We start from the raw sequence: 23715 nt of genomic DNA on the forward strand, positions 1-23715 counted from the left end.
ATTGGAGCTAAAGACTGATATCAATGTTCTATTTAGGTAAACCAAATTTCAAGTACCAGACCCCAAGTAACCCCTAACTTAATGCGATATTTGGACTTCAAGTAGAAATAAGTCCAAGCATATATATTTAAGGGATTATTTAAATGACGCCAGCCGGCATCGATCGCCGCTTTACCCTTCGCTTTACTTGTGAAACGGATTGTGTCATATTTAAGCATTCCTTTAGTTTCACATTGCCACCTTTTATCTGGGGAGTCTGTGAGGTGGTCGTTTCCATGTCTTTGTGATTCCTTTAACAAAATAATGATGCTCCTGAGATATATAGCTATATAGGCTAATAAGTTATAAGTTTTGTTTTTACCAGGTTCTCTATTTCAATAATTGATGACAACACTTCCGTCCTTTAATTCTAAACAGTACCAAGAACTGTCTATCAGTGACACATTTGTTAATGCAATGGGTTGTGAGTGAAGCACATTTGAAAAACGTGAAATATTCTGATGTTAGCAGGTGACATAGACAATTTGTACCTTAATGGTTCTGATGTCTTTTAGTTTGGCTAAAGTATTATGTTTTACATTGATAATACCACTACAGTATATTATTATTATTGAAGACCAAAATGTAGGTTTTGGTCATACTTTGGTTTACAATTCACAGTAAAGATAGACGATATTTTAACTACAAAATGCGTACGTGCATTTGAACAAAATAGCTAACAATATCAAAGTACATGTGTTTATCGCACCGTAAGTCAACAGTCTTCTTATTTGTTGAACGCGTTATCAGGTTAAGTTCACTGAGGTATAGTACTGTATTATTATTATACAACAGTAGTCCATTTTACGTATGTGAACTTATTAGATAATTGTGAATCAATAATATTCGAAAAAAATATGAACAACATGTATGCATAATAAACAGACTTGAATCATTTATTCACCAGTCAACGTTTAGATTTTGTCTGAAAATGTTAGCTACATTTGTAAAAATATACAACGCAACATGTGCCAAAAAGATTTATCTTTTTACTAATATTATTTCAAAACATTGTCTCGTGACTAGCTTACAACGTGTGTAAGATAGTTTTGGGAGGGAGTGAATTGTAAATGATTGAACCATTGGGACGTTTCTGATATTATTTGGCATACGAATACATTTCCGTGAATGTAATCAGTGGGTAATCGAATAGAATGAGGTATTTTAAAACCGCGAGACTGAGGTGGTACAGACTTAACCTCCTACTGTAAAACGAATAGTGAATCTAGAGAATCCTTGAAATCTTATTCTATTTGATGTAATGTAGGTACATGTTCGCCAAATGCGCAGTAAGACATTTTTATCAATCAATACATGCCGCACTAAGTAGATAGCGATATAATCGTATTTATTCGTGTCGTATAATTAATATGTAGGCATACACAAATATAAAAGGAGGCGAATTGATATAAGTAGACCATTGCTCTACTGCTAAGCGGTCTTTAAATTGTAAAGCCTACTCGAAAAGAACAGTATAAACCTACAAAAACATATTGGACGAGTTTTCCTTGTTAGATCATATAATATCGATGATGTTATATAGAAATGGATTTTCTTGCGCAAAAATGTACGTACTGTTATGATTGTTGATTGAACAAACATGACGAACATTACCTTATTTGGTATTCTAAGCATAAAGTACGCCCTCAATGTGTTACTGTTCACGGTCTTAACTAAATGTGGGCTTATGTCAACACGGAACTAATATTTATTTTGTATTATTAAAAAAAACAATAGTTTCTTAATTATATAGTAAACTACACAACCAATGTAAATGTGTTGTTTTTTTGTTTTCCCCTAATCAATTTGAATGTTTTAAAATAGCCCAAAAAAAGTTCGTATTCAAATATTTTGAAGTGTAACTTTTATCATCAGTAATAGTGTCCCTGTATCAAGCATTTTGAAAAATGGATATGTGGTCATGAGCAACTCCATTAAATTGTGTAGGCAATCTGGACCAAGACTCCAATTCTGGGACACTTCTTGTTATTTTTACTAACGTTAGGTCATACGTCAAAACTACAAGACGGATCTTTATCACAATTCTTAATCATTTTTTCTCGTTTTACTCCTGATGGAGGTTGCAGCTCTCTGATCGCTCTTGTCTAATATAATAATGCAGCTTAAACGTTCGTGTCATTTTCTTGAATATTTCGATTGTTGAGTCCATCTTTTAACGACTTCATAAATAAGTTCAGTTGTTCAAAGTCTCTAGAAATAAGATGTTGTTTCTTATCTTGTTCGTAAACTGCATCGCGTGTTAATAGAAGGCAAGTACAAATATTGTCCTGCAGAAATATAAAAAAAATGTATTAAGGTAAATATTATATTTATTAGAGGGGTATGTTAAGGTAGGGTAGTTGTACAGTAGTGGTAGTGATGGTGAAGTATTAAGTTTCAAATGTATATGCTGGAGAGTTTATTCATTCACAATTACGAAGTTCAATAGTACAGAAAGAAGCGTGCGTCAATTTTGATACCACTTACCATGTACAGAACATGAATTATAGAAATAATCCTATATAGTGATATGGAAATATATTAGAAATGCCTACTAGAGTCGGCTGTAGAGTAAACTGTAGAGTTGTGGTATTCATTGGTAACGGTGGTAGATTCAGTGAATCGTAGATATTGGTGGTTAAAATAGTTAGTAGAGTAATTTGTAACTACCGATATGAATACTGGTATAAGACTACTTCAAAAAAGAAGCTTTAACTATAAAAGTGATATTTTTGTAGTGGTAGAGTAAATGGTGTCGACAGATGAAATTGTAACCCAGTAGGTAGGTGATTTGAAAGATTTAATTTTATTTAATAACACGTGTACAATTCCCATGAATGTATCCCACAATGTATCCTCAGGAACCTTCAATAATTTTTCAAAAAAAATATTAAGAAAGATTATTTATTAAAAAATATAAAAAAACAATAAGACTGCCATTGATGTATACAATAAATATATCGGTGTTCAACAAATGCTGGATTAGTATACCTTTTCAATTGGAACACGTGACAACACCAACCACGAACGAAAGTATATTTAAAATGAAGAATTAACCCTTTATAGAAACATTTTAAAATACTCTTAAAACATATCATTTTACATTACATGTTATCTGACCATGTAAAGCGTTTTGATCCTTAAAAAGATACGTTCAATGAGTTGTGTTGTTTTAAGAAAAGATGAGAAAAAAGTTATTTTCTTGTTTTTATAAACTTACATTTTCTTTGTATATCACAACATTATCAACGACTACGTGACCGTGGTATATATGTCTACCGTGCATGAACTGAAGCGTTCTTTTCAATTCAAGTTCCACATCAGTTATCTGTGCAGAGGATAGTTTGTTTTGTTTCGTATTGCAAGCATTATAACTGTCATGAACAACCTTAAATGAAGATGTCGCCTTATCGTTGTTTACTGAAAAATAGTAGAGAATAACTGAAAGTATAAATTGAAATGAAATAAATACTGAAATTAAATAATAAATCATAATAGCAAGAGACCATGCCTATTAATTCAAACAAATCGTCACAAAAGGCTGATGAATCTCGAGTTGTCTTTATGTATCGGAATGTTAAATAGTGCGCTTGCTGTTGCCCGCAAAGGCTTTGTATTTGATATGTGTGCCACGTTTTAGGCATAGAAGGCCATTAAATATTTGTACATCATAGCTTAATCATTTCCGATAGATAATGAAAGAAAATGGCATGAACCAGTCATTTACTAACCTGAACGTGTAGTTGAGTGAGCAGTCAAATGTAATGAACTTAACTTCCTCATTTTACGTTTCTTTGCATCGTTTATCCATAATATTGTATACAGGTATGGATTGAGAGACGCATTGATTGGCAGTATCAGAGTTGTACTCCAAACGTAAACATCCACTGGGATTTCCCATGAACCTGTCTGAGCAACTATTCCCATTAAAATTATCGGGAACCAGCAACAGAAATCAGTAAATATAATCATCGCCATCTTGGTCGCCATTTTGACGTCTGTTTGATTTGAAACGCTTTTCTTGGCAGAGGCAGCTGTTTTCTTTACTATTAGGAATATGTAAATATAACTAATGGCTATAACTAAAAAACATAGCAAATTTAAACCCAACACAATTGCTACAGAGTATTCCCATCCAGATAATCGTGTGCTTGTTAATGGTAATGACAAACATACACTTGGGCGGCCGTAGAAATCATCGCCGAAGTAAGAAATGCCTAAGACTGGCAAAAATCCTAAAGTCACAGCAATCAACCAACCACAAGTTACAATGACATAACTCTTTTTGCGGGTTAACTTTAGTCTACTGAAAGGAAATCCTATCGATATTGCTCTGTCAATACTTATGATAACCAGCGTGAATACTGAGAACTCGCTGGATGTCATAGACAACGCACCTGCGAAATGACATAGTAAACTTGATCTCCATATGCTGGCATATACGGCATATTGTCCACGATAATAAACATCGGCACTGGCAATTATGACCATGTAGACACCCATTAAAAAATCTGATATTGCAAGGTTTGTTATAAGAAATGATTGCACGTTATTATAACTGTTGTCTCGTACACGCCAGACAACCACGAAAGCGTTACCTATAAGGGCACTAACACCTAATATCCACATCATCACTCGGAGGAACGATATTCTCATCAATTCTTCGCACGACGAAAATATATCAGAAGGTGGTTCACAGTGTGTGGCTTCTGACACCATGCAACAGAATTGGTTGTCATCAGTATAGCTGCAACAGAATATTGAATGATAAACAAAAACAGTTCCATTATTGCCGTGATGTTGTTTTAAAAAGATTTTGTAATTTTTTTAAAGAATTTTAGGAATTCACTTAATTTTAATATCAAAACCTCGTGCTATGTGCCAATAAAGCATACGTGTTGAGACCGTCAAAATGGAGAGGTTTTGATAGTATAGCGATACAACGTAAATAACTGGTCAATATACTTACAGATGAGTTAATGATAAACCATTAAACATATCTGGGTCTATATCTTCTAAAAGATTATTTTCCATATGTCTGTAATAATTCAATGCAAAAAAACCCTTTTGTAATCAATTTTTAATGAACTATTGTATAAAACTGTATAATACGGATGTTATGATCCAAGAATAGGACTTTGTTGTATACGAATAGATTAAATGTATGTACACAGTACGCCGCTGTTTTGGTGGTGTATAATTATAATAACGAATAAAATATTTGTTAACGTGATACAATCTCGGAACCTTTGCTTCAGATTTATAGACAGAAATACAGAGCTAACCAGTCACGTTGTTGACTTTTGTATAATACAATATTCCTTGATTACATGTATCATAAAACAATAATCTTATTAATCATTAAAAAGGCAATTTTAAACGGAATTGATATAATAAGATAAGAAAACATAATAACATTCTAAAAAACATTCTGTTTTTTTCTTTCTTTAAGCGAATGTGCTATGTCGTAAGTTTAACAATTGTTCTGACGAGTTAAAAAGCAGTCTGTTTCGTTCATATTGCTCCACCATGTATTGCAGTAATCGTTGGGCCAAGGCCAATATCAGTATGTTATAATAATGCATTAAGAAAATTACTAAGTTTACCATGGCACGGTAGTGCCAGTGAGATGTTTGTCACAAGGAACGTGCCCTCTTTTATGAATACTACAGGAAAACATGCTATGGTTTCATGTGTAGAATGGAACAGAGTAGTAACAAATTGGTCAATACTGTTGTTCAGTCATGTTAAAAAGGCCCAGGGCTACATATTATACACAGATGATGATACTGAGAGCATTGTGTTTGTATTTTATTGTACACAGATGAAGATACCGAGAGCATTGTGTTTGTATTTTATTGTACACAGATGATGATACTGAGAGCATTGTGTTTGTATTTTATTGTACACAGATGATGATACTGAGAGCTTTGCGTTTGTATTTTATTGTACACAGATGATGATACTGAGAGCATTGTGTTTGTATTTTATTGTACACAGATGATGATACTGAGAGCATTGTGTTTGTATTTTATTGTACACAGATGATGATACTGAGAGCATTGTGTTTGTATTTTATTGTACACAGATGAAGATACCGAGAGCATTGTGTTTGAATTTTACTGATGCTTTTGTTTTCTCTTGTATATTATGTATTTTATATGGTGATAAATGCTGAAATAAAAGATTATTGATTTTAAATCTTAATTATATTTACATATATTACATGATGTTAGTGTGCTTACTTACATGACAACAACCGATGGCGCATTTTTAAGAACATTTGGTCCAATTGTTACTAGTCCATTGTTGTCAATAAATCTATTTAAAAAGTCAACTTCATTGTCAATTATAATAATTATTTGCACTTTATTGTTCCATACACAAATCACCGATTGCATAATTTATAATAAAGGAACAGCAAAGCTATACATGTCATTTAAGCCTCTATTACATACAATAAATGTTTTTTTTATAATAGGCCTACATTAATTAATAATACATAAATCTTACAATGATTTTAGCTTATTAAGTCCATTAAAGCATCCAGCCTTTAGATATTTGATTTTGTTTCCAGATAGAACCCTTAAAGATATAAAGTGACAATTAGACCATCTCTTCCAAAGTTAAACACTGACTGACTGTATTAATTTTGTCAAAAAGCAGAAAGTGGTTATTCATTAACAACGTATTGAACATATAACATACATAGACTGTAAATTGGATGGGTAAGAACCTGACTGCAATGATGGGGTTGGTAAGCAAAATACATACAAGTTTGTTTCAGCACTTTGTTTACTAAAATCCCATCCCAATTATGCTGATAGTTTTTAGTCGCGTGGACGCGACTCTATAGTTCACTATGTCGGTCGGTCGGTCTGTCTGTCGGTCCGGTATCACTATGCGTTTTAGCACGCGACTTATGACTGTTGGCCTTGTTTTAAATACTCACATAGTTCCTAGATTAATTTGGTACGAAAAAGAGGACGTTGCTATTGACTCAATTCTATTCCACGATATATTACTGTAACATAAAAATAATATCAACACATTAGAATAGTTCAAGCAATGTATAATTGTTTGTGTTAGTAATACTTAATTTAGGCCTATTAATATAGGATAAGTATTCTTCTTATCCATCCAGGTAATTTGAAATAATTTTATTATTTTCACAATTTATACTATTGCTTAATATTGCTTGGTATCTTGATTTTAGCTTTGGAATGGTCCTTATAATCTAAGAATCATTATTAAACTTGTTAAATTTTATTACATACAGTGAAATTAACATTTGGAAGCGTGTAAAATCCATTTGCAATACGTCATCAATTGTTAATAACGATGATGACCCGAGCATGATAAGATTCCATATGTGAAAGAGAGCTACAAAAAGACAAAAATAACACGTTAAATAACAATCGTTTTTAAATGTTGTATTATACTGATATAATCAACATTGGACATCGAATTGCACGAAATACTACCACCCATGCGTAACATAATTTTAACAATAGTAATGCGAGTGCGTAATTGTAGGTCTACACAATTCGATGTTAAATATTGGTTATATCTGTATAATACAAAATTTATTCCTCAGCTGCTACAATGAAATAATTATAGACCAGTGAACCCATGCATATTGGTGAAACCCTGATTCAAAATGATAAAATAGGCCTACTGTATTTTATTCGAATTATAATGCTGCTGTATTGCTGTTCTGAGAACAATGCATAGTTATAGTAGGTATGAGATAATAACGTATATTTACATGTATCTTGTTGATTCTGAGAGCATTTGAGCTTTTGAAACATTCCATCCTGTACGTTGGCACTTGACAGTTAAGCCGACACATACGCACCCTGTTGGACATTCAAAGCCTATAGAAAAAGTCACAAAATGCTAAAATCCGTTATGTGTAATGTACATGTTGAAATGCGACAGTAGGCTAATCAAAAGTATGTTAAAACTTATTTCAACATTAAACAAAGAAAATAATTAGCACAATTAATAATATGATAAACAAAGAAAACAATGTTTGTAACGCGAAGAATTTAATTAATTTAAAAACACATACTGCAGTACAATTCATCATCGGCATGTGGACACTCGGCAACACCATTGCACTTCTGAGATGGTGAAATGCATACGTTAGAACTATGACACCTGAACATACCGGGGCATTCATAGGATTCTACAACACAAAATGAACATACTACTACTTTTTAATAATAGACTGTTGGGAAAAATGTAATTTCACTCTTTTGTGGGAAAACATAAATGGAATTAAAATACAAACATACAACATAATCAATTACAAAACGTAACTCGTTTTAGAATAATTCCATTCTGTTGTTGCTGTTTGCAGTAATTGCTAGCGTGATGCCACAATTAGTTTCATCCTCTCCGTTTGGGCAATCCCAAATCGTGTTACATTGCAAATGCTTAGCTATGCAATTTGATCCAGGACATTTGACAGTTTCACGTGGACATTAGATTTGTGCTGAAGTAAAACATATCATTTAATTGCTTAATCATGCTATTTCAATTAAGTTTGTTTGTTTGGGTTTCTCAATTGTATTGTGATTTACTTTGGCTTTTATTTAATCGTTTTGCATTCCATAGGCCTACTCGTAAATTATTGATCATTTCTTTTAGTGTTCAGGCTTGTAAACAATACACAAATTAGGCCTACAACAATTGTCCAGATGTGTTGCATCCCTACATCCCATTGGTAGTAATTGTGAGTCAATATCATGCACACACATCAAATCCTTTGAAACACATTCTCCGTTTTTACAGCGCATCTGATCATCCTCGCACTGGTTCTGGTTCCAGTATACTAAAATTGATTGAATTAAGATAATTATTGTTAAAACAATTTTAATACATTTATTTACAGTATTAAATACATAATGTAATTAAAAGAAAATACACATTTTTTTAAAATAAATCGTAACAATATAAACTTTGATTATATCGCCGTATTGTCTCGCAACGATTAACAATCGCAAGTGGAACGTCCTTTAACCTATGTTTATAACTTACATCAATCCTTCTCATCTTCAGTGATACTTCCAGGGCAATCATTGGTACCATCACACTTTAACCGAAGAAGAATACAGGTTCCATCGTAACACTGAAACCCAAATTCGCATCTAGCTATAAAAATGATAGTTGGCAAAAAAATCAAAAAATAATCAAAATAATGTATATGCAGTATAAACACAAGCCACGAACTATTATAATATCTACTGTATATCAGAATACACATATTCCTGTAATGCTTTTGTTTTTTCAAATGGATATCACTCTGTTCCAATTGGATAGCACCATGTTTCAAATGGATAGCACTCTGTTTCAAATGTATAGCACCCTGTTTCAAATGGATATCACCCTGTTTTATATGGATTTCACTCTGTTTCAAATGGATAGCACTCTGTTTTAATTGGATAGCACCCTGTTTCAAATGGATAGCACTCTGTTTCAAATGGATAGCACTCTGTTTCAAATGGATAGTACATCCTTTAATAATTAAATAATTAGCAATTCATCCAATTAAATTGAAAAACATTTTTTTTTTGTTAAGCTTTTTTATTGGACATTTGAATCTTTACAGAAAATAAGTCTTGTAAGATGCTAAATGTATGCCAATTATGATTATGTCCCCTGTCAGAAATGATGTACAGTATGGACACTTGACAGCATTTGGTGATCATAAGAACGTAAAGGTAAAAAGATACTCAATATAGAATTGATTTGTAAACGAAATGTATTATATATTTGGTTACTCCTGTAATGATGTAAACACTTTACAACAATTGTTACTACTAATCATGTATAACGTAAGATGCAAATAATATATTTGTTAAAGTACATTATACTGTACATGAAACTTATAATATACATTATATATGTTATATAAATATTAGAACGTTATATCTACGAATCTCTAAGTGATATTGCTAGGATTTCTACAGTCAAAATGAAAAGAAGGACTGACAGGGGGCATCCCTGTCTAATAACATTTTTCATTTCAAAAGCTTCTGAGATCCAGCCGTTGTTCATTACATAATTAATATTCAATTAATAAAATCTTTACCTAAGTTGAAGGCTTCAAGGGTCTTAATCGTAACATTTCTATAAATTGAATCAAAAGCTTTACAGAAGTCTAATGAAATCAGAGCACCATAACTATTTTCATTTTCTACATAATACATAATAGTCAGGCAGCATTTGTAATTTACTTTATGCGATTTGGCCAAGTTTGATTTTTCACTTTAATGTGGTCAATAGCATCATAAGAAACAAATTTCAACTTAGTGTCCAACTTTTAGATGCCTTTTTCACCGTGTGGGGGCGCTTTTTCAAAATGGCCGCCTATATATCATATATCTCGACAACCGCTTACTCTAGAAACTCAATTATGGTCTCAAATTGTTCGTAATACACATATTTATTATCTTAATGACAAGTTTCATTAAATAATTACCACTAAGCCATAAGTACCACTTTTGACCTTTTAACCTTGACCTTGATCATATCTCGTCTTATGATTTTCATTTTGGTCTCAAAGTGTTCATAATGTGCATTTTTATATTTGTCTTAATAGAACATTTTCTTCTAAAATGACTAGAAAATATATTTCTGACGCATAACATATATATTTACATTGCGGTTGTTTGCCGTTAAAGACTTTATTTTGTTACACATTTGAACAAATTTGAACATATAATCCAAATTGTTAAATTGTAAACTGTTTGAATATTTTAAATAATCAATCAATTGGATCGGATTTTGTTTATTTTAGGACCACGTGTGTCAAGGGATCAGTAGGTAATTAGCAAAAAAAAAAATTATAATGCAAATTAATAAAGATTAAATTAAATATATTCATAAAGCATCAAAGTATATTGTGGGGAATAGTATATAAAATTACATCGGGAGAACTGGCTGGTGATAAGACCTTTTGTTTTAAATCCAGTAATAACCCCGATAGCCGAGTTGTTGAGTAATCTCTCTGTGGACTATCAGTCCCGTTCGGACCCTGGGATATTTCTGCCAATGTTGCAAGTGCTTCTTTGGCAAACGCCCCACTGTTTCGCGGTTTCAAAAGTTGTTTAAACTAAATAGTGTATTAATTATATCAAATAGGATGGTATTTATTGAAATAAACGCCCAACAGCTCCCCAATAAAACATCACTTAGAATAATAATCGCCCATCCACATTACACATAATATAATGTATTGTATTTATAACACAATTATAATTGTAGCAGAATTCATCGACTACAATTTACCAATCAATTTTGTTACCACTTTTCATATCTATTAGAGGATTTTATTTGATTATAACTATTACCATATTAAAACTAAAACATTAATCGTATCCCTCGAATAAGCACCTACCTCAATGAAATCCGCCCCCATTCCCCAAAAGGCCAATCCCCCCCCCCCACCCCCCTTCCTAGAGGGGGAGGAAGCGAGCTCACCCTCTAGTGTTAACAATTTTTTGTTATTTTTAATAAATGTGTACATGCTTTTAAAAATGTACACTTATTTAGAATAAAAACGTAATGATCTGTAGTTTCAAGACTTTTTGTTAATGCCACCAACTCGACTCTTTATTATTTTGTGTTTGTCGCCCTCTAATTGGAAAAGGTTGTCAAGTGAAAATTAATATGGATGCGCCCATGCAAGCATGTTGAAATGTTGTCTAAACTAGCCTAGTTATTTGCAGTATAAAACAATCACATAGAAGCTATTAAACATTAATGAATACGCAATGTAGTTGTCTATCAGGGACATTCAACTGTACGGTAAATATCTGTACCCCTTTGATTGAGTTTACATGTTACAGTTTTATTTGCTATGTTTGTGTTTATATTTATATTATTAGGTGATCATTTAGAATAAAATGATCACCTATTGTTATTGTATAAAATCTTTATTATTATTTTTGGTTTTCCGCAACGAAGTTGCAGGAAAACCTCTTGTGATTGTACGAAATCATCATCATCAACATCAACTTTTTATTAGTTATCCGCTTAGTAGCGGATAACTCCTTGTTATTGTAGTGGATCATTATTTTTTTTCTGTATTATTCTTATTTCTTTCCCGTTTTTTTGTGGCTCACGTATCTCTAAAATGTGTAAACATAATATTTCATAACTTTGACAACATGTGGGCATTTACGTGAAGTTGTGCACCTCCTATTTTGAATGACGTCAGAGTTGCGCAACGTGACTTACGCGCGATTTTATGATTTTTAATGATTGATCATAGCTTAAAAACCAAGCGTAATTTTTTTTTTACCCTTTATGAAAATTTAAGTCATATCAAGGGCAAACTTTTAGTTAACTAAAAATGGCGTGTTTTACAAGAAGTTACGCGTGCACGCGCATTTAAAATTTTAAAATGCGCGAAATTAATTTCTAATCAACTTTTTACGCCATTCATGACATTTTGCGCATGTCAAAATTTCCCCCGCGCGCGAGCAATTTTACGCGTGCAGTGCGCACGCAGCATGAAAATCATGTTTTTTTCTATTAAATTGTGATTTTCCAGCCTTTCCTAGTCATTTTTAAAAAGATTGACATCATTTCAAATTAAAATGACGTCATACGTACACGTTGATTTAGACCATTTGCATGCGTTTTAGTTGCAAAAGTTACAAAATATTGTCAAAATTATGCCTATTTTGAATCTATTATAGCTCCTCAGGATCAACCGTTACCCCCGAGTTTTTTAACTTAATATGTAAGCAGATATGTTGTAGATATGAATTCATGCAGAATTTTTTCCTTACGGATGTTGTGACGTCATCGTATGGCCACACAAATTTAAAAAATAGGATTTTTGTCTCTTTCGTTATTGCTCATCACATTCAATGGAGCGCATCACGCTTATCCGTCTTCCATTTTCTCCGAGATTTTAATATTATCTAGGTCAATCAACTATCTTTCGCATGAGTTAAAAATATTTTAATTTTTATAACGTCATCATGCCTAAAAATTTAAATTACGTGGGTCATTAATTTTATCTTTACAGTAAATTTTAATCTGTTATAGCTCGTAAGAATAAAATGTGATAATCACGATTAAAACGTTTTCTGGAAGCTATTGGATTGTAGATACGAATTCATGTGAACATTTTGTCAATCAGATGTAGTGACATCATCATATGGCCAGTTGAATAAAAAAAGTCGTATTTTCATATTTTGCGTCATAGTTCATCACATTTAAAAGAGCGCGCATCTATATTTTACGTATCGAAATTTCTTCTACACGCTAATATGTTGTTGCTGAGATAATATCCTTCCGAAATTGGTATTCTAGTGTTTCATTTTGATACCGTCGCCATGTTAAAAAATGGAATAAATGGCGGGTCCCGTAATTTCACCTATTCTACACTGTATGTAATATGTATACAGATTATACTGTTTATACTGTATATACTATATGACACAAAATTGACAGAATTCAGCACTAACAACATATCATATTCTTCAGATCAGGTCATAATGCCATACTCTTTTTCTGGGTGCAAAATTCTAACGTATGACGTGCACGTGGCGTTTGTCGTGCGGATAACTAACTCGTCAAAGTGACGAGTTTCATGTCTAGTTTATCTTCTTTCTTTCTGTATGATTTTTGTGTATCGCTTTTCTCTGAAACTTGCAAACATAACATTTTGTGAACTATGTTAACATTTTGACATTTATGTAACGTCGTCAAGCGAAGCTTTTCATGGTGTTTACAATTGCGCATCGTGACGTACGCGCGATTTAACGACTTTCTCGAATTTAACATAGGTCAAAAACCAAATAACATTTTATATTGAAACTTTGCACAAATTTAATTTATATCATGCGCTAACTTTCTGTCGAACCAAAATTGCGTGTTTTACACAAAGTTACGCGCGCACGCGCATTTAAAATTTCAAAATGCGCTAAATTATTTTCTAATCAAGTTTCTACGCGTTTCATGTCGTTTTAAGCATGTAAAAAATTCCCACGCGTGCGCAAATTTTTACGTGTGCGGTGCGCACGTAGCATTAAAAACATATTTTTTTCGCGTGATTTATGTTTTGCCAGCCTTTTCTAGTAATTTTACCAACTTTTAAACAATTTCGACTTAAAGTAACGTCATACGAGCACGTGGAATTGGACAATTTGCGCGAGTTTTTGTTGAAAAAGTTAAGAAAATTGTCAAAATTATGCCTTTTTTTAAACAGTCGTAATTTCTAAACTGCACGGTCAACTTTTTGTGGATGACATTTTCTGGAAGTTAATGAGTTGTAGATATCGGATCATATATTAATATGGCTAACCGGACATTGTGACGTCATCGTATGGCCACGCTAATATAAAATTTAGGATTTTTGTATCTTTCGTCATAGCTCATCACATTTAATAGAGCGCATCTCCACTTATCCGTTTTCCATTTTCACCCAAATCTTGATATTGTCTAGGTCAATCAACTGTCTTTCGCATGAATTATAAATATTTTAATTTTTTTGACGTCATCATTCCTAAAACTTTAAATTACGTGTGGCATTAATTTCATCTTTACAGTAAATTTTAATCTGTTATAGCTCGTAAGAATAAAATTTGATAATCACGATTAAAACGTTTTCTGGAAGCTATTGGATTTTAGATACGAAATCATGTGAAAATTTTGCCAATCGGATGTTGTGACGTCATCATATGGCCAGTTAAATGAAAAAAGTCGTATTTTCATCTTTTGCGTCATAATTCATTGCATTTAAAAGAGCGCGCATCAATATTTCACGTATTCAAATTTCTTTTGCACGTTAATATGTTGTTGCTGAGATAATATCCTTCCGAAATTGCTATCTTTGTATTTCATTTTGATGCCGTCGCCATGTTAAAAATTGCAATAAATAGCGGGTCCCGTAATTTCACCTATTCTACACTGTATGTGATATGGATACAGATTATACTGTGTATACTATATATGAATCAAAATAATAGAATTCAGCAATAAAAACATATCATATTCTTCAGTTCAGGTCATAATGCCAACGTGGACACTTCCTTTTGTCCTCAACCTATCCCCTTAATGTTCGGTACGGTAAGGTACGTCGTTACACGTTCATGTTGCACCACTTGCGCGGCGGAAAACCAAACTCGTCAAAGTGACGAGTTACATGTCTAGTTTTTTTTTTTCTTCTTATTGTTTCTGTACACTATTTTGTGTAACAATTATCTCAAAAAGTTTAATGTCAATGATTACAAAAATTTCAGAATATCTTTCAAATAATATAACTTAATCCTAATAAGCTTTCCAGCGTGATCACTCATCCGTGACGCCATTTATACGCCATTTTGCGAAATCACATTATCAATCATATCTCCATAATTCATTATCACATATTAATGAAATTCACTACACGTAAACTTCAGATCAAGGGTAAAAATATTAGCAAATAAAAACGCACGCGCACGTAGGTTCATGCGCGTGATATCGCGCGTTAAAAATTTAAAACGCTCAAAATTAAGTTTTGATCAATTTAGAGCATGAATTAGGCCATTTGCGTGTTTCAAAAAATTACTGCGCAAAAATGCGTTTTTGCGCGCACGATACTTAAAAAGCGTAAAAAATATGATTTTTTTTTACAAATCTCATTCTACTCACCATCCTTAGTACATTCACCAAATTTGAGTCAGTTCCGACTTAAAATAACGCTATACGAGCACGTTAAAAATGACAAAATGCGCACATTAATTTTACAAAAGTTCTGAAAATGGTGAAAAATAGGTCTTTTTTAAAATGAAAATAATTCTTCAGAATGCAAGATGACCCCCGATTTTTTTAACTTATTCTGGAAGCCATTGAGTTGTAGATATGAATTCATGTACACATTTTACGTACAAAATGTTTTGACGTCATCAAATGGCCACTTGAATTTAAAAATTAGGATTTGTTATCTTTTTGTGTAGATTATCACATTCAACAGAGCGCATCTTGGTTATGTGTGCTCGAATTTCGCACAACTTTCAGTATGTGCTTGCTTAATTAATTATCTTTATCATGAGTTGACACTATCTTCATTTTAATGACGTCATCACGCGTAAAAACTTGAATAACGTAGGCCGTGTAATTTCACCTTCGCAGTAAATTTGAATATCTTACAGCTCTTCAGAATTGAAGGTTACCTTGATGATTATAATTTATTATGAAAACTTATGAAATGTAGATATTAATTCATATAAAAATTAAGCCTATCGGATGTTGTGACGTTAACATATGGCCAGTTGAAGTGAAAAAGTAGTTTTTTCATATTTTTCGTCAAAGTTATACACAATTCAAAGAGCGCGCACAGCGCTTCTACGTGCCAAATTTGTTTCCAAATCTTATATTTTTTTGCTCAATTAATTATCTTTCGAAATTGTCATCTTAAAGTTTAGTTTGATAACGTCATCATGCCAAAAAATTAGAACATGTGTGTCCCGTAATTTCACCTATGCTACACTGTATATAGATATACAGTATATACTGTACATATTGTATATGGCATATAGGCACAACTCAGCACTATAAGCATATAATAGGATGGCATACATCAACATTTTCCGATCGTATGTTAACGTACGTGCATGTTTAAAAAAAATTAATTTCAGTAAAATGATAAAAATGATCACCTATAATTCGTCAAAGTGACGAATTAAATTCTAGTTATAAATTATGCCCCTACCTCTAGGCCTAGAAGCTAGGAGGGCCTAGGCCTGGCCCTAGCTAGGCCTAGCCTAGTTCTGGTCTAGCCTAGGTCTATCCCCTTTATCTTATGTATGTTTGATTACTATTGCAGTTAATCGTTGAAGATCATATCAGGTCAACGCATTTTAAATTAACAGTAACCAAGTTGTCGCTGTGTTTGTATTGCGGCATCTACATTGTCACTAATTTAATGAGGATCATTCACAATTAAGAAAGTTTACAACCAGTTGATTTGTATGCATGTTACCAGTTTTTGTTATTTTAATCAAATGTGTACATTCTTATAAATGTACACTTATTTATAATAAAAACAACATAACAATCTTGAGTTTCAAACAAGATTGAATTCATGCTTGTTATGTTGAGAAACACATTATGGGATCTTTATAGAGGGCGGTATATACTATAAATTACTCATCAGTCATATTAATTTAAACTGTTGAAATACACTGGCGTACTCATTTTTTATTTGCTTGAATTTGTAGTTACTACATTTTTCAACCATTGTCTGTTTCTTTTTTAGACGTGACAATCCATGTTTTCTAGAGGGAGATTTTTGTGAACAACCTTATGGTTTTAGAAATGTCATTCCACTGGTTGATGATATTAATTTATTTGAGGTAAAATACACTCTGTTGAGTCCCTAGACTTTGTTTGTATTGGCATGATGGCTATATTAAAGGCTACTGACATGGCTGAGGATTTAATGCTCTAGGCGCACATTAAACACATCACTTGCTCACACAAAACAACCCATTCATCAAATTGAAGACTTTTACTTACCAAATTTACTATTTTGTATCATGTGACATTAGTGATTTTGTTGCATTCAGTGATAACAGTGACATTCAATGGTCCCATTCAACATGCAAGTGAAAATGATGATGTCATGCGATAAGCCAAAAAATGTGAAAACCAACCAATATAGACTAAAATCTGAGCCTTGCTTTTCGTAATGGACTTTGTTTAAATACCAAATTATCTTTTTTATAATTGCACATATTCTTTTTTTTTTCAGAGAACACTTAAAGATCAAACCTTTTCAATGAGTCTTGATAGACCCGAGGGTGGACTTGATGCCCTGATGCAAGCTACTGTCTGCAAGGTATCTAATTTACCTATTTAATTGTTTAATGACTCACATTTGGGATGTGGTTTTTGTAGTTTGTATGCTAAATTAACCTACATAATATTGATGGATCAAAAGTAGTTTATTATTTTATTTTTATATTGATTTATCTATCAATCAAAGGATGTGTCAATACTATTAATTTAATTTTAATGTATTAACAATTTATAATTGATTTCTCTGACATACAATAGTGGGCCTACTGTGATCGTACTGTTTACACTGTTTTGTTTGATTTGTGTTTAATTTAACTGTTTCTTTTGACTAAGTTTTATAAGTTAAAAAACATTTTTTTTTATAGAGAAGTGATTAACTTTATCAGAACTACAAAATTGCCTATTTAAAGTCTGTTTTTATTAAGACTTAAGTTCAATTTTCATGTTTTTTTTCATCTTTAACATGAATTCAAAATGAAACCCAACCAAGAGAAGGCCTTCCACACTTTTAATGATCATTTGATGTCATTGATTTTGCAGGAGCAAATAGGTTGGCGTAATTATTCAAGACATTTTATTATTTATATGAGTGATGCAGGATTTCACTTCGCACTTGATGGCAAGGTTTGTAGAAAAATGTATAAGATATCAGGGGTAGCTGGCTCATTTGAGAGATAGCTGGCTCATTTGAGGGGTAGCTGGCTCATTTGAGAGATAGCTGGCTCATTTGAGGGGTAGCTGGCTCATTTGAGAGATATCTGGCTCATTTGAGGGGTAGCTGGCTCATTTGAGAGATAGCTGGCTCATTTGAGGGGTAACTATATCATTTGAGGGGTAGCTGGCTCATTCGAGGGGTAGCTGGCTCATTTGAGGGGTAGCTGGCTCATTTGAGAAATAGCTGGCTCATTTGAGGTGTAGCTGGCTCATTTGAGGGGTAACTATATCATTTGAGGGGTAGCTGTCTCATTTGAGGGGTAGATGTCTCATTTGAGGGGTAACTGTATCATTTGAGGGGTAGCTGTCTCATTTGAGGGGTAGCTATCTCATTTGAGAGGTAACTTTATCATTTGAGGGGTAGCTGTCTCATTTGAGGGGTAGCTGTCTCATTTGAGAGATAGCTGGCTCATTTGAGGGGTAGCTGTATTATTTGAGGGGTAGCTGGCTCATTTGAGGGTTAGCTGTATCATTTGAGGTTTTCTGGATTATTTGAGGGGTAACTGTATCATTTCAGGTTTGCTAGATTATTTGAGGGGTAACTGTATCATTTCAGGTTTTCTGGATTATTTGAGGGGTAACTGTCTCATTTGAGGTTTGCTGGATTATTTGAGGAGTAGCTGATGCATTTGAAAGCTAAAATATTTAGTCATAATTTAATTATTGTAAATAATTCACTCACATTATGAGTGAGTTCATAAGTGGAAGAAAAAAAAAATTGCAACCAAATGTTTTTAATTTTTCTTTTAGGTTGGCGGGCTGAACTTACCAAACGATGGTGAATGTCATTTAGATGATCAAGGATATTATACTCATTCTGTAAAAAATGTAACTAATTTTCTGATTTACTTTTCTGATTTCCTTTTTCATTGTTGTGTTACTTATGTAAATACGGACAATAGTCCAAATATGAGATTAAATTGAAACTAAGTAAAATAATAAAAACACAATTAATTAAATTACAATAATACGGTCAACCCTACCAACTGAACTCTCTGAAAACTGGAAACTTACCCAAAACCAGACGTAAAAATTAATTTTTACCATTAAAAACAAATTCTGAATACCAGAATTGCCAGACATTTAGCCCAGCCCAAAGATTTATGATATTGGGAGAGTTGACTGTATTATCTATTAAAAATCCACATAATTCTATCAGAGGGGAAACAAGACAAAATGGCGCATGCACTATCTGAACCCACGCTTTCTCAAACGCATGTCAATTTCTTGTTATGCATTCCACTCCCTCTCTCCAATTATGCTAAAAAGAGGTCAATACAAAGTATGATTGATACATATTTTACATTTACTTTGTTTATTTTCAGAATTTTCCATCTTTAGGACAGCTTCATGAGAAATTATTAGAAAGAAATGTCATCATCATCATCAGTCGGCTGCGGACCAGGCGACTACAAGCTTTCTCCAGCCACAACGGTCCTTGGCTAACTCTGACAGCTTACCAGCGGTAATCATGCCTTCTTCATCCCCCAAAAGCTGTTGGATGTATCTCAGAAAGTTGGTTCTCTGCCTTCCTCGTTTTCTTTTCCCATGTTGAGGAACATACAGAGCGTACTCTTTGCATGGTTCGTCATCAGGCATTCGAAGCGCGTGGCCCAGCAAAGAAATGTAATTCCAATTTTTGCAGTAGCAAAATCAAAACAGCGTGACGATCCAGCTCTTTATTAGGTATTTGAATATGTTAAATCATAAAGATAGAATACATTTCTAGTATCTTGTGTTAGTTCTTTAGAATTCTCCACATAGTCCTATTAGTGCATGGGTTTAGTACAGTATATCTGCCACTTGATCAACTTATATATATATTTTTACCTGAAAAATTATGGTTGGATATGCCATTTTAATGTCATGTTTTATTCCATTCCAAAAATTAGGTCGGAAAAAAATAATTTACCTACGTGCCTGCAGTGCAGCATCTACCCAGATCAGCACGGCAAGAGATGACCCCTGCTCTTTTTCGAATAATGGACCGAGTTCTTTAACATGCATTGTACAAGGGGCCAGCAGCTTTATGTCCCATCCAGAGTATGAGGTATATTTTAATTTTTATTTCTTCATTTCAACAGGAAGTTGTAAATGAGTTTTTCCCAGGTGGATCTGTGGGAACACTGGCTAGTGATTCAAGAAACATTATTGAACTTGTTCGTAGTAGTTATGATGTAAGTTTGCAGTTTTTCATAGCACCTTTATTTTTATTTGAGGTTTTTTCCCAGTAGTTTTTTACAAATTATTATGTCAAACATTTATGCTGTTTGTGGAACAATTTTTTGATTTATAGGCTTTATCGAGTGTAATTAAAATTATAGGCCTACATGCCATTAGAACTTCTTTTTTTACAGACTTGACGATGAATAAAGTATTGACAATTGTTAATGATATTGCAATATATTTTTATTTTTTTTGATTTAGTATTTATATGCATATCTAATGTTTATTCAAATTATATTCTAAATGTTTTTTATACAATCAGTGCAATAGGAGACCTACTAGATAGTGATTAAGTTTGCTTTTTAGGAATCCTGTCTCTGCCTAGTTTTGTGTGATGTTTTCTTTTCTTTGTCCATGTTTTTCTATATTGTACTTTTATGGAGACAAAAATAAATGAAATGAAATAAAGTTTGATGTAAATTTAAATTAAACATTTAACTACATAAAAAGACTTAACCTCAATTAAAGTAACTTTTTTCTTGTTCAAAATTACTTTAATTCTTAAAAAAAAATCTTTCACACAGATGTGGAGTTATACACCATGCAGCGAAAGGATTAATGCACACATTTTATTTATTATGTTTTATTAGTTATTAGTATCATAATTAATTAAAATAATTGTTTTTATAGAAAATTACATCTGAGATTCAACTTGTAGACACGGTGACAGCTCCTATTCATGTAACCTACTCTGCCTATTGCGATGGCGAGACATTGACGCCTAATTCGCAGAACTGTAGTAACATTCGCTTAGGAAATGTCATTAAATTTAAACTGGATGTTAGCGTTGATGAGTGTACAGCAAATCCTATCTCGTAAGACATGTTTACATTGTTTATTACCAATCACAAGTGGAGCAATAACCTTGGTTCATGCGTTGGAACGCTTAAAACAAATGTTTCTGCTGCCCAAGCCTGACTGACCGAATATTTGGTTAGCTTCTTTTTTTATTTGTTTAATTGTAGGAGCATTTAATGAAAAAGCACAATTAAAATTAAAAGGCAATATTATTTTCCCAAAAATTAATCATTTTTAAATCAACACTAAGGATTGAAGTAACAAGTAAATTGAAATTGCATTTTCTCGAGAACTAATTGTCCAAAAAACTTCATTTTTGTACAAGAGGCAAGAGTTATAATTTGTGATTTGTAATTTTAAAACATAATTTAATGTGCACCTTTTTTTATGCGAGTAGTTTAAAAAACCTATTTCTTTTCAAATTCACTCGTTTGATGTTCGTGTTGCTGTTCTATTATTAGTCAACTGAAGCTATTGGTAATTTAAAGGCTTGTTACATAATCATTCACCAAACACGCATACACATGCTTGTAGTGAAATTAGCCTAAATCACAAACAGCATTAAGACACACACAAATATATATACAGTACAGTATATATATTTTTCCCGGACTAATCTTATGTAGGAGAATTTTACAGTAGGCGGAGGTATGCACTCTCGGATTGGCTTTCTAGTTGTTATTATTATTTGAAAAATGTCCATTTACTGGATAAATGGTATGATACAAAGTTGATTAATTTCAACTATGCAGTGGTTGAAAAAATAAGGGCTTTCTTTTAATATTAATAAGTTACAGGGTACATGATGTGCTTGAATTTTTATCAAAATGTTTAGTTTTTCAGTTAAACCTCTCGGATTTGAAGAGAACCTAGAAGTTGTCATAATAACAAATTGTGAATGTGAATGTACCAAGTCTGTGACACCAGACAGTGAGCTATGTAGCAATGGTAATGGTTCACTGGTCTGTGGTATTTGTGAGTGTAATGAAGGCCGGTATGGAGAGGTCTGTGAATGTGATGACACTAGCTCAGACGAAACTGAAACACTTGCAGATAGTTTACCATGTCAAACGTAAGTTTTTCTAAGGTGCCATCTTTGATATTGATATTCAACTTCTTTACTTAATTCCTTTTTTGAAATGCATGATATACTGCTTACCTAGTTTACTAGTGTTTATTCGTCATACAAACATTAAAAAAATATTGCTGTTGAGTATTTTACAATTGTTTGTTACTGTAAACTATAGAGGGCAGAAATCATAATTTTGATTTCTTATTTTCAATAACCAATCAATAAATCCTATTTTTATTTATTTCAATAGAAGTAACTCATCTTTAGTTTGTTCAGGTCAAGGGTCATGCATATGTGGGAAATGTGTGTGTAACAAGCGACAAGTAGGTGAAATATGATTTTATAGTTTTCTTATTGGGGCATATCAGTAGATCAACTATTACAGTATGTACTGTGAGTATACTATAGTGGGTTAATTAGAGGGAAAAAAAAGTTTTTAAAAATCTGTTGCTGATAATAATTGACAATTAGTAAGTGCAAACTATTAAAAATAATGTAACCCTATAAATAGAGAATGTCTCTTATATAGGGTTTGAGAGGAGGAGACGATCCTCAAGGAGTCAATTTGTTATTTATAACTATTGTACGTGTTAAGTTTCTCTATTTCTAATAATGGTCAACCACTATACGATCACAGACACTGGTGTCATGACCAGTTAGTTACAAAAAATATATACAATCAATAAATATATATTACAGTTCAATAAAAATGTTATTACCATATTAACATGTTTTATAATGCCAAGCTAGATTATAATCCAACCCACTAATTTTGTGCCAAATGTTGTAACCCGGATCCTGATTATATACTGGTCATATATTTTCTTGAATGCGATCAATATAATATAAAATGTATTATAAATAGAGCTTTTTTGTTATGATTAATATTTTTTTCTTTTTCAAGAGTCCTTTAGAAAAAATCACAGGAAAGTTTTGCAACTGTGATAACTTCTCTTGTTGCAGAGATTCTGCTGACCTCATTTGTGGTGGTATGTTCAATTTTGTTTATATTTTCTTTTTCATGTGTTATTACCGAAAAAAGATTATTGCATTGCATAAAC

General features: G+C 32.6%; 2 protein-coding genes across 2 annotated transcripts in view; both read right to left on the minus strand.

Annotated features, from left to right (window-relative positions):
- Positions 1-23715, minus strand: part of LOC144842707 (ankyrin repeat and SOCS box protein 11-like) — a 372919-nt gene that overhangs the window by 192422 nt on the left and 156782 nt on the right. The gene's annotated exons all lie outside the window — the stretch shown is intronic.
- LOC144843346 (G-protein coupled receptor GRL101-like) lies at positions 2163-5073 on the minus strand. Its single transcript, XM_078700138.1, has 4 exons — positions 5009-5073; positions 3771-4786; positions 3260-3459; positions 2163-2327 (listed from the first exon to the last, which is right to left on the minus strand). Exons 1-4 carry the CDS (start codon positions 5071-5073, stop codon positions 2163-2165), a joined length of 1446 nt encoding a protein of 481 aa, XP_078556264.1.

The sequence above is a fragment of the Antedon bifida genome, chromosome 5 (genome assembly GCF_963402885.1).
Source record: "Antedon bifida chromosome 5, ecAntBifi1.1, whole genome shotgun sequence".
Lineage (NCBI taxonomy): Eukaryota > Metazoa > Echinodermata > Crinoidea > Comatulida > Antedonidae > Antedon > Antedon bifida.